Source organism: Lutra lutra, chromosome 5, assembly GCF_902655055.1.
Source record: "Lutra lutra chromosome 5, mLutLut1.2, whole genome shotgun sequence".
Lineage (NCBI taxonomy): Eukaryota > Metazoa > Chordata > Mammalia > Carnivora > Mustelidae > Lutra > Lutra lutra.
The window spans coordinates 51,473,743-51,486,708 of NC_062282.1; the positions used below are offsets into that span (position 1 = coordinate 51,473,743).

Consider the following 12,966-nt stretch of genomic DNA (forward strand, 5'->3'; position numbering starts at 1 on the left):
GAAAGCATCACTCTGACGGCATCTTGGCAGGGAGGCTTTGTCAGGTTGACAGCTTTGACTCTGGGGACACACTGACAGGGTTTGAAATCCCTCCTCCACGGCCTAGAAGCTTTGACCCCTTGGGGTAAGTTCACCCATTCCTCTGAGCTGGTTTCCTCACCTGAAAATGGTGATAATAATTGTACTCACCTGTAGAGCTGTCATGCTACAAGCTCACTAAATAGTGAGCTGTGGCCACCATGACCAGCCACCATCACCTCCACCATCACCACCGCCATTCCCAACCAGCATGTTGAGAGGGTTAGCTGCTTCCTTCACTTGACTCCAGGCACGGGCACAAGCTGCTGGCTTTCTGTGAGTCTTACCTTGTCCGTGTGCAACATGGACCAAAAAACCTTTCCTTCCTGGGTCATGGGGGAGTTGCAAGGATTAAGGGTAAAAACCCATGTTCATGGGCTTCCAGAAAGAAGAGCTTCGTCATTTTGCTGCACTGTCCGAGATGCTATAGTGACTCCCCACTCCACAGGCCTCAACTCGGGGGCCCTGTATCCCAGTCTCTTCGTGACTTTCATCCTGACCCGTGGGAGTGAGTCATTTCTTTCACTCCACGGCGGGGGTCACTGCTTCCCTCCCAGCAAGCTCATCCAGCGAAGCGGGGGCTTTCCAAAGCATCTTCACAGACCACCACTAGGTGGCGCTCCACCACCCACCTGACGCCCCGAGGACAAGGTGGGAGTGTCTGTTGGGGGGGCGGGGCGAAGGGCGGGCAGTGAGATCTGAGTGATTGGGTTTTGGTGGCAGAGTGTATGTCATCTACGGGTGACATGGCATTGGAGGCTACATGGGTTCCTCAGACAGGCATTTCTAATTTGAAACCAATTCCTACCACTTGCCCATATTGAGACCTTGAGCCTTCCTGAACCCCAGTGTCTTGGTCTGGAAAATGGTGGTAATAATACAAGCTCTTGAGAGAGCGAGCATGAGCCAAGTGTCAAATACAGGCCCTGGAACATCGTAAGTGCTCATTAAACAGCTCTAAGGGCCTCTCTTGCAGTTCTACTCGGGAGAATGGGCACACGCAGGGTCAGAGCATTTAGAGCAGGGAGAAGTGTCCAAACTTGGCCGTGCACGAGCATCTCCTGAGGGTCCTCTTAAAAGGATAGCTGGGCTCTACACCAGTCCTCCTGAACTGTACTCTTAAGGACGGAGACTAAAGAACTGTCCCTGTGTAGTGCTCCCCAGCCACACAGGACTTTGGAGACTATTCTGGGTCCCAAGCCTCCCATGTTTGCAGAAAGCATGACTTCCTGTGTATCCTGCCCATTGTGTCCATCCAGGGCAGCAACCTGAAATACTGGTCAGAGCTGGCCCAGCAGAAGCCAGACCACTCGAGTTCTTCCTTAGAAGCTAGAGCTAGGTCAGAAGTGAAGCTCAGAAACTCACCTGAGTCCCCAAAGAAGGGAGAGACCCAATTATTTACACTCTTTCTCATAGAACTCACTGTTGAATAATGATACTATACATTCCATGCTTAGTTATCATAAGCCCAAGCTCATAGCCTTCCCACCTTAGAAGTGGGGAGATAAGAGACTCAGAGCAGAGTGGTGGCTTTTTTCAAGGTCATCTAGCTAAGATCAGACAAGCTCGACCTTCCACCTCTGAGGCCCAATGTTCTCACCTATATACCAGAAGTTTCACACTTCCAGCCTAAGAACTATTCTAACTTACAATGTATTTTATTGGTCTTCTATTGTGCTAAGAATTTTTAAAATTTAATTTTAAATTAAATGAAAATTAGTAGGTTTCCTAGAAAGTACAGATTCCAGTGGCTCTGGAACTCTGAAGGTTCAGCAATGCAGAGCTTATGTCCCTGAAAGGTACTAACTGACCAGAGCAGAGTAGAAGCCATATCCTCTAGGGAGACGCTAGTTTCACCGCAGTACCCAGCGCATCATGCTGTGTCAGTCACCCAGCTGGACTCACTGCGTTACCTGCCTGGTCCTGGTGGGCATCTGGACTTGAGACTCCTGCGAAATGCTATGGCCTTTCTGCGGAAATTCAAGTCACAAAGGTTTTCCCTGAGGAACAGAGAATGAGGTGAGTGAGGGCTGGTAAGATTCTTTCCTAGGCATGTGGTGCCAGGGATGGGCAGAGCCAGTCCAGAGGCAGGGTTCCTCCCAGGGGATGCTCTGGGAAAGCCCCAAGCCTGGTCCCAGCTCTACACCTTCACATGGGGTTCAGGGAAACCCTCCCAGATCCAAGCCTGCTGGGGGAAGACAGATGGAGCCATAAATCACGTTAGCCTAGGGCAGATGTGCAAGAAGCCATTTCTGTATTTCTGTCTGTTGCTGAGCTTGCCTGCCACATCGTCAATCAGGAGAACAAATGGCTGGCAACCCTTTTCTTTTATGAACCCATATCCATTATCCTGTCATGTCTTCCCCACCAGGTGAGTGCAGCGGCTAGCTGGGACCATTACAGAGCCTTTTACTCATCCTAAGCCCTTGAGGTACTACAAGGCGGCAGGACAGATTCAAACTGCCAGGGTGTGAACTGTGGCCCCTGCCTTCCCCACTGCAAATAACTTCTCCATGCCCCCATTCTCTGATCTGTAAAATATGGCTAATAATAGTTCCTACCTTGTAGGGTTACTAGGATGATTATCAACAAGAGGAGCAAATTCCTTAGCATTGCACTTTGTACACAGTAAATGCTCAATAAATGCTAACAGCTATGATTCATGCCACCATCACCTTCATGTTCTACTGGGGGAAAGTAGCTGAGGGCACCACCATCAAACCAAGTAAGCCAACTAACAAGATCATTTCAGATGGCTTTAACAGCTATGAAGAAAATAAGAGGAGTAACGAGTGACTAGGATTCTTACAGACCTCTTTGGGAGGTAACACATGCTGAGGCTTCTTAACCTCGCTACTGCTGTTACTTCGGGCTCGACTGTTCTTTTTTGTGGGGGCCATCCTGGGCTGTAGGATGTTCAGCAGGGCCCCTGGTCTCTACCCGCTATATGCCTGCCACCATCTACCCCACTAGTGAAGACCCAAAACGTCTCCAGACATTGCCAAACGTCCTCCAGGAGGCAAGAATGGGCCCTGCTCTGAGAATCACGGATGGAAAGGATGAAGGGAGAGGAGCATGCTGGTGGCAGAACAGGAGAGGGGGAGTTTGAACCCAAAAGGCACGAGGAAGTGGAACCTTGACCCCAACGCTAATCCAGGCATTTACGATGTTAAACCTAAAGGAAAGCAGGTTCTCCTTGGAAAATGGATCTGCATGTCCCAAGCCTCCACACGGCTTGGCAAAAGAAACGCTGCACAGAACAAAGAACTAATAAGCATGGAACAAGGTCTACGTCTGGAACTCAGGCGGCTCAGAGATTCAGACAGGCATGCCGTTTCCTTACTCTGTCTTTTGGGCCAGAAACCAGGCCCTGTGTGAAGTCCTCCGCTGGAATGTCAGAGAAAACATGGGTCTGAGTCACCCGGAAGCCAGCTAGAAATGCAGATCTCCAGGCCCCACTCCTCTTGGAGAATGCCCCACGCCATTGTGCAGGTTGCTCAGGTTTGAAAATCTCTGGAATGAACCAGAGTTCAGCCCCAGAAGGGCCTTTAATTCATCTCTGGGCTTTTTCAAGCTTTCCGAACTACTGCCCAGCATGGGCACGAATCAAATCCAACACGGATGGCCCATGTGTGGGAGAAGTACAAGAGGATCCCTCGGGGCGAAGGCGGGCAGGAGCCCAGGACCTCTGTGGCTCAGTCCCCTTCTTGAGCTCAAAACCACACTACTCAACCATCTCTAAGTAACAGGTGGAGAAACTGAGGCCTGAAGACAGAGGGATAGTGAAGTGGGTGCTCTTGGTAAAGCCATGACTTGCCTTATCGTGGAATCTTCAAAACCTAGAGCCCCCTCCCTCGCCTGGCCTGCACACGGCAGGTGGGGAGTCCTATCCCCAGCCCTGCCCTGCCCTGTCAACACACATGGTTCCCAAACAGCTCCGGGGGCCGGACCTCAGCCTCATGCCCTGAACGTCTATCTCCCCACACCTCCTGTCCTCACTGAAGGCATCCGTGCTTTGTGAGAACCACTCAGCGCCACACTTCTACCGCGTCCCCAGAAAGGTTGACAGCAAATTCCATCATCGAGTCTACGGTACACAGATTTTTACTTTTTAACCCTCCTGACAGGAGAGTGCAGTGTTTCATCAGCAGTATCTTAGACACGGTGCCCTGGTCTAGTTGGCAGGTTTTCCTTTAATTCTTCTTACTGGCACATAAGACAATGGTGCATCCTGAAGGGGACTTCATGTTTGGTTCTGATGTGCATTACTTCGCTTAATCCTCAGGAGAACCCTCCGAGGTGAGTGTTATCACCCCCACTTCAAAAGGTGAGAAGATGGAGGCTCAGGGCTGTGGAGGCAGCTGTCTCCCGACAGCCTGTAAGTGGCTGTGGTGAGTTGTACCTGGTCGCCTGGGCAGGCTGCGGTGCGCCGCCGTTTAGTCAAACCCCAGTCCAGGTGTCGCTGGGAAGGCACCTGACTGAGACACTTCCGATCAGTAAGCCTTAAGTACGGGAGACTACTCTCCGTGTGTGTGCATGGCGGGTGTGTGTGTGCTCATGCTGTCAGGTGAGGGCTGTAGAGCAAAAACAGGTTCCCTGGAGAAGGAGTTCTCCCCAGAGACTGTAGCAGAAGTCTTGAGTTTCTGGCTTGCCCCACACATTTTGGACCCCAGCCTCCTGGCCTTCCCTCCACAGTTCCTGACCTGTCAGCCCCAGCTGGGTGAGCCAATTCCTTACAACACATCTCTCTGGCTACATATATCAACAGGTTCCGTTTCTGTGGAGAGAGAACCGTGACCAGTACTGGTAGAGCTGGGGTGTCCAACCTTAACTTCCGCTGTGTGTGTCCCCAGGGAGGCCCAGCTCCAACTCGGGGGGGCAGCACCCAGCTCCACAGTGGCCAGTCTCATGTTGCCCACACCTACCCCACCCCCCTGGCCCCCCCGCATCAACCTCCCAGCAGGGGGGAAGACACCGCTGGGGGCTGGTGGAGAGGACAAGGGCAGGAAGAGAACAGAGACCAAGAGCAGGTAACATGTTTATTGCAGGACGCCTTCTTCTGCTGCTGGGCTGGCTGGGAGCTCTACTGGGGGGCCCCTCACAAGCCCCAGTCCCAGAACAGATGGACATATTAACTTGGAATCCAAACCAGTTTCATATAAATAGAAGGAGGTTGGCAAACGAAAAAGAGAAAAGCAACAAACGAATGTGCAGTTATCCCACACTCGAGTGACAAAGGGTCAGCAGCGCCCTTATCCCCATCACCTCTTCTTACTCCGCTTCTACGTGGAAGCTTCCACTTGCTCTGGAAATCACCTTCGGATCCAACTCAGCAGCACGTAGCTGCCTCCCTGGCAGGCCCTGAGCCAGTCTCCCGGACTGGCTCATAAGCCAAGAAAACCGAGACGGGTTCTCCTTCAAACAAACAAACAAAAACGCTTCTGTGGTTCTTTGCACCTCCCAGTTCTGATGGGTGAACACCATGTCCCCCTGACCCCAAACCAACCAAAAAAAAACAAAAAAAAAAAAAACCCAAAAACACAAACAAAAAAGAACAATGAGCACAAGCCATGAGTCATAATAGAAACATATTGCACATGGTTACAGGAGTCTTCCTGAGAGCCCAATTGCGGCGGAGACCCAAATACTGGCTTTCGATCCAACCAATCGCTTGCCTGTCAGTGGTTGTGACATATACCCATGCACGAGCCCACTCCCCAAGTCAGCTGGCATGAAGCAAATACTCCACATTTTTAGCCTTCCCTATTAGCCAAACTCAAAGCCACGGCTGGGTTTAACCTCATGCACCATTAAGCCCATGGTGGAGGGAGGTGGGGGTTGTTAGTGGTAAACCCTTGTCTACCCTTCAATCACTTTTTCCTCTGGGTGGTTGTTGAAGTTCTACAGGTGAACACAGCATCCAAGACGTGGAATATTCCGGAAGTGAGAGCCTGGAAACTGGCTTTCCCCAACCATGTGCTTCTGAAAACGCATTTTCGGCTGTTACAAGCTGGGTTCGAACTTACAGCTTGCGTGCGACAGGCAATGTGGCAATCCACCTTTTTCTTCTCCTAAGGAATTTTCAAGTATCATAAAATCCCTGATACAGCATGTAAACAAGATACCTTACTGAACAGAAAGCTAGGTCACTTCGGGAAGCAGCACCGGGTGAAATATCTAAAAAGCCAAATAAGGTTTTAGATTTGACAACAAAGGCAAGACAGCCACCCACCGTGCCTTAGAAGGCAGACGCTCAGGCAAAAACACACGCAGGCTCCTCTGTACGGAGCCAGGGAAAGAGCACCGAATTCGGCATCTGCTGGGGGTCCTGAGAACATGTCAGGCAGTCCCTCCTTGTTCAGTGTCACCGACGCTGGCAAGGAATAAAGTCTTTGATGCCAGACACCAGACATGCTCGCGGACTGACCGGTGTCCAGTCTCCTGGCCTCTCACCAGGTCTTTCTCACTCCACCGGGTCCCTCCTCCGGAGGACTGTGGCCGAGCCGTCCCCCTGCACCCCAGCTGCACATGTGGAAGACGTTTTTCAGAGGAATTCTCTCGGGAGAGGGATGACATGGACTATTTTGCTCTTTTGTTGGCTTTCATTAAAAAGAACATGAACCCTCTGTGTTCAAAGTCAGCGAGGCTCTGTGGGGACGGCTTCCCAGTTGCCTCACTCAGCTGAGCTCCCCTGAACTGTGTCCTCTTCCTCTGCCCAGTGAGTTTCCAAGGCCTCCCTGTGTGGCCCGAAGGTGCCCTATCTGTCGAAACAGCCTGTGGGGAACGCGTGGCTTCCGCTGAAGTAGCTGCTTCCGTAGCTGGTGGCGAGGCAGTGCCTGGGCTCGGCTGTGATGGCCATCTGCACACTGAGGGGCGCTGGGAGGGACACAGGGCACACATCCAGGGGCTGGAGGGTGGGGTACAGGGTGTGGAGGGAAGAGCCAGAGCCCCCAGAGAGCAGACTCCTGGAGCGGTGGGCCTGCAGCGAGTCCCGATAGGCCAAGCAGAGGTCCTGCACGGGGGTCTGGAACGAGGCCAGGCCCGGCGTTGCCGGCTGGCTGAGGGTAGGGTAGGCGGGCGGCTGGAACAGCACTTGGGTGGGGGTGGGGGTTGTGCTGGGCACCACTGCCAAGGCCTGGCTCTTGACTGCGACAGCGTCCTTGAAGACGTTGTCATAGGCTCTGAAAGGAGAGGACCTGGGTGAGACCTGAGGTCAAAGGCCATAGCAGCAGACCCCTGAGTGAGCCCCTAAGTGGAATTCGAGATCTATGTGCTGTGACCCCACGGCCGCGCCCAGCCCATGCTCACTGCCCGCAGCGCCATCCCTGCTCTTCTCTGACTAAACTCAGACCTCAGACCAAGCCTGGATCTGCTTCCTGCAGAAACCCCTTCTGGCCCCTGGAGACTAGCCTCGCTGTCCTCTAAGCCAGTACACTGGCCCATCTCAGCGGTCAACCCCCCAGATGATAAATTCCTGGTTACCATTCGGCCCCTTGCCGAGCGCAAGCTCCAGGAGGTACAGCCTGGCAGCTGATGAGAACAACCTCTGCCTTCGGGGCACCCCCAAACCGATCTCAAGCCAGCCACCCTTGGGGCCCAAGTTTCACCTTCTGAAAAGGGGATCAACAGGTTTATTTCCATCTTTAAAAAAAAGCTTCCCATAAAGCTTCTTGAAATAACAATTCCATTAATCTAGCAGAGACTCAGGTTAAGACTAGAGCACAGGGAGGCCTCGGATCTGAGAAGCTGGGCATCCCAGAAGCCACCACCACGGTGAAGAGGCAGGGCTGGTGGCTGCGAATCTGGGCACACCTATCTGCATTCAGACCAGACCATATGCTCTGGCTCTGAGCATGTTCGACAAACACAGATTTTAAAACAAGGTCCAGGGAGCAGGGTGGACGGTTTGGAACAAGGACACAAAGGCAGCCAGCTACCAGCAAAGCTTCCTTCACCAGGAGGCTGGGAGGCAGCTCTGGGTGGGGGAGGGGGCCTGGCCCCTTTGTGAGTGGGGCCAGCATCTAGCAGATGCTGCCACCTGTTGGGCGAAAGAGGAATGGGGTGCAGCTCTGGGGACTTCTCAGTTCTGTCTCCTCCCTGCGGTCACCACTGAACGCTTCCTCCTTCAATACCAGTTTCATAGTGATGGGTCTATGCTGCCTTTACACACCTTCTCTGATACACTCAGTATGTCCTTCCCAGTATTCCCACTGAGGCCTCTTATGTTAAGCCCCTCTGAGCTTAGCTGGCTAAGAGGTCAGCTTTGTGGCCACGTCTAAGGAAAGTAGCTTATCACGAGTGTAATGACTCAGTGTAACCGTCCATAAGGCTGACTGATGCACCGGAGCTCAGAGCACACAGCCCAGACACTCAGAAGGGTATGCACACAGCTTCTCTTCTCCCCCACCCCTTGACCTTAACATTGCAAACCCAGAGGAACCTGAAATAGGAAGGTTCACCTCTGCAAACCTCAATTCTATCAGGAGTCACCATGGCTCACTTTACGGGAGACACTGCCTAGGGGAGCCACCACAACCCTCTGACTTCGAGAAACTGTGTAAGGTGGGTCTTGAGAGCAAGTGCCTGGATGTTCTGGAAACACGGAAAGATCGGGGGCGGAACTTACACCAGGAGGATTTCAATGCACGTGCTGAGATGTTCTAGGGTGTAATTTGAGATCTTCTGTAGGTCTCTGGTCCAGTAGGGAGAAAGCTGAAGGCAGATCCTGGCGGCCCCAACGCAGGCCGCAGCAACCACAGAGGGTGGGAATTTGTAGAAAATATGATCTGAAAGAGAATCACGGCAGTCAGCACCACAGAGCCTCGCTCTGGGCTCCCAGGGCCTCTCTGCCTCGGGCCTCCCAAGAACTGGTAGACAAGTGATTCAATTCAAGCCTGTTCACGGCTGCCACATGCATCCAGGATGAAAAACTGGACACAGTGTGGAGTTCTACTCCTGAATCTTAAACACCTTAGCTCTCAGTCTGGGATTCCTGGTGTCAGCCTAGAGGAATCCTTTTCAAAATCTCGTCCAGAGCTTCCAGGGGCTGCCAGGGGCTCGCTGACGGGCTACGGAGAGCACCACAAACCACAGGACTGACACAGCACGGCAAAGGCTCCTGTTTGGGGGGGTGACTACAGGCTACTTGCTAAAAGGAACAAAGCCTGGCCTACAGCAGGCACTCAGTAAAAATCTGCTGAATGAGTTAACAGCCATAAGCATCTGATACTCAGAACTAAAACTAGCAACTGACTTCCGTTTACTGAGGAACCTTCTCCCACCCTCAGCTTGACTGACCTATGACTGGCCAATCAAAACTACACATATTTAAGGAATACATGAGCTGCTTTGGTACACGGATACGGTGTGAAATGAATCTTAGTGTCCTACTAACATGTCTGGCACCATGGGGAAGCCGGCCCTTCTCATGTGCAAAGGCCAACTCCTCAGATGCCCAGGATTTTCATGAAGGACACTGGGGATGAATGTGTCCTCGTTCTTACGCTGCTTATCATTTCTGATGACTTCGGCGTCGGCCTGTTAAAGTCAGAGTCAAGCAGGTGGCATTATGGTGACAGGAGCCGGCACAGAGCCAGACTCCTCCTCAAATCTTAGCAATGACCTTGGGTAAGTTACTTCACCTCTTGAGCACCCGTGGAGGAAACAGATTTGTAAAACAAGAATAACAGTGATTTTCATGTGGGGTCACTGGGAAATTACAATGACATCATATAACCCAAAGCACTAAAATAAGTGGCCTGGTTCACAGTATATCCTCCATTAATGCTCGATATCCTAATTGTTGATCTTGTTACTCGGAACCATTTTGGTTTGGGGTGGGTTATTGGGGGTGGTTTTATCAACAGTATTTCTGACCTGGTATTTTAAGATACCAAGATACTTGGATTTTAAGACAGTGGGACGAGTGGAATTCAAATAATGTCCCCAAACAGGGTAATTTTATTGCTAAACATTATTACTAAAACTAACCCCTCCCCCACCCTACCTGTACAATGACAGCTCTTCTGGAATGACCTAAGACCTAATGATCATAAGAAAAATTAGCAGGTGATCAGTACATCAGTAGGGTGCCAGCCACCAGTATCCAAGCTGCTATTTGTCGTTACACAGTATCAGTAATGCTGGAAGACTCGCTGCCCCTTCCTTGTGGACCCCTGTGAGGTAGGAGTGCTCTGGGTGGATGGGCTCCGCTCAGTAAGGACTCCGTGGGTAGACATGCCTCTGTGTGGTTGGGGAAGGGGAACAGGTCCCGCCGTCGGGCCTCACCTTGCAGGGTGACCTCTAGGAAGTAGTGGGCGTACTCCTTGAGGCACTCTTTGGTCTTGTGGGGGCAGGTGGCAGGCCAGCTGTGGCAGTGGTGATCCTTCTGGCTGACGGAGGCCAGGAGGTAGTAGTCCAGAAAATGGGCAGGTGTGGGCAGGCAGAGGTTCCAACTGAAGGCCTCCAGGAGCAGCAGCTCCGTGTTGAGCAGCTCCTTCTTGGTGAGGGTGAAGTTCTGGCCGCTCAGGACCCTCGTACTGTTTATCTGCTCCAGCTTGGGGACGTGGTCTTCCCTGTCCTCAAACTTACCTGCGAGAGAAGCAGAGGTTACTGGAAGATGGCACTTGCCTGCCCCAAGAGGTAAAGACCCACCTTCAAGTGCCTGGACGGTGCGGGCAGGGAGGACAGAAAGCCACCCACTGCCAAGGGACCAAGAGCACAGGTTCTGGATCTGACACACTAGGGCTTGGCTCCCCAAGCCATCACTTCCAGCTGCGTGATTGTGCCCAGGTGTCTCACCCTTTCCGTGCCTCAGCTGCCTCTTCTGTAAAAGGGAAACTAAACCTCATAAAGCTTGTCAGGGACAATGAGGATGTGCATACCACATGATCAGGCCAGCACGTGGAACACAGGAGGTGCTCAGTGGCTGTTAGCAACAGTATCGATGGCCTGGGAAGTAAGGGAGCCCTCTCTCAAATCCCGTCTGGCCCTCACTAGTTCAATCTCAGGACTGGTCAGGGGTCAGACAGCCAGAGTCAGAATGACCTTACAAATCTGACCCTGTCCCCTCACCATGTAGAAAAGCCCAACAATGGCTCCCCATCCCCTCAGCACTGGGTTTAAGCCCTGTCAACAGGTTTTTAGCTTGGATTCCCTCAGAAACGGTTTGCTTGGGAGGTGAGCCTAGGAAAGACGAGTAGGTGGGGAATGTGGGAGAAGACAAGAAAGGGAGGAAAAGCAAAAAGGGAACATTATCTAGAAGTTATCCATACCCCAACCTTCACTGCAGCATTGACTACAATAGCCATGACAGGGAAATGACCCAAGTGTCCACTGACAGATGAGCAGATAAAGACAACTTGGTCTTTATATACAATAGAATAATATTCAGCCTTACGAAGAAGGAAATCCTGCCATTTGCAACAACACGGATAAGCCTTGAGGGTATTATGCTAAGTGAAAGAAACCAGGAAGAGAAAGACAAATAATGTATGATCTCACTTATATATGTAATCTCAAACAGCTAGACCATAAACACAAAGAAGAGACTGGTGATTACCAGAGGCAGGGGTGGGGGAAACTTGTGAAGGTGGTCAAAAGGCAAAAACTTCCAGGGGCGCCTGGGTGGCTCAGTCAGGTAAGCCTCTGCCTTCAGTTCAGATCATGATCTCAGGGTCCTGGGATGGAGCCCCGCATCAGGCTCCCTGCTCGGTGGGAAGCCTGCTTCCCCCTCTCCCTCTGCTGCTCCCCTGGCTTGCGCTCTCTCCTGCATGTTCTCTCTTTCAAATAAGTAAAACCTTTTAAAAAAAAATTCTCATACTAGAAAAAAAACTGTATGTGAGGTGACAGATGTTAACTAAACTTACTGCGGGGATCACTGCACAATACATACAAAGATCAACTGGTTTTTACACATGTGAAACTAATACAATGATGTGCTCGCCTCAGCAGCACATATACTAAACTAATACAACGTTAAATGTCAATTATATCTTAGAGAAAATGGGTGTGGGTGTGACATTACAGACTTCGCCTTCCTCCCTTGGAGTGCCATGCTGGGAGTGCCGCGTGAGGAAGCGGGTCTAGCCTGCTGGAGGTGGAGAGGCCACAAGGAGAACAGAGGTACCCAGGCAACAGCCAGTACCACCTCTCAAACACACGAGTGAGACCTTCCAGCCGCGTCCCTCCAGGGCTGGATGAATGAGCGCAGATGAAACTGGCAGAGGAAACACCACGCAACCCACATCACTGTTGTTTAGATCGCCGAGTGTGGGCACGATCTGTTTGGCAGGAACAGAGAACTGTGATATATTCCTATCAATGGCAGCGACAAAAAGATGTGAAACCCCACAAACAGGTACGTCACACAGCTCAGAAGGTACTGAAGGAACCGAAGGAACCATGAATAAATACCGGAAGGTCCTGGAAATAAACGGCATGAAACAGAGCTGCATGGGGCTAGACACAAACATACATTAAACACGAGCCTCAGTGATCCCATTCCAGGGTCAAGGGAACCGAGGTATTTACACAGCAATCCTGGCACTCAGCAGGGGCAGGGAGCTCCAGGGGCGGCCTGCACGGTGGGAGGCTCTGCAGGTGGGGCCGCCACGGGCCGTAACCCACCCGGCCCTGCGGAAACCACGCACACCTGGCTGTGGCTCCGTCCGTGCCCTTCTCTGAAGCACCACCCCAACCCCGGTTGCCCACCAGCCTTCATCTACACAGCCCCCTGCCTGGGGCACTCTTCCTCTTCCCCTCTTCGCTCTGCCAACCTCTCTCCCTGTCCTTCACCCACATCCCTGCCCCTTGGAGGCCTTCCCCGCCCACAGTCCCCGTCCCACCTGACCCCCACAACACAGTGACTCCTGAGCCTTGGCCTCAGCG

General features: G+C 52.0%; 1 protein-coding gene across 2 annotated transcripts in view; it reads right to left on the reverse strand.

Moving 5' to 3' along the window:
- Positions 1-5,103: 5,103 nt before the first annotated feature.
- The window catches only part of CCNJL (cyclin J like), a 56,336-nt gene continuing 48,473 nt past the window's right edge, over positions 5,104-12,966 (reverse strand). For both annotated transcript variants that reach the window (XM_047731366.1, XM_047731365.1), the window contains exons 4-6: positions 10,366-10,668; positions 8,705-8,864; positions 5,104-7,259 (exon numbers count right to left, since the gene is read on the reverse strand). In XM_047731366.1, coding sequence (XP_047587322.1) covers positions 6,836-7,259; positions 8,705-8,864; positions 10,366-10,668 — 887 coding nt within the window. In that variant the 3' untranslated portion in view covers positions 5,104-6,835. The remainder of the gene's footprint in view (positions 7,260-8,704; positions 8,865-10,365; positions 10,669-12,966) is intronic.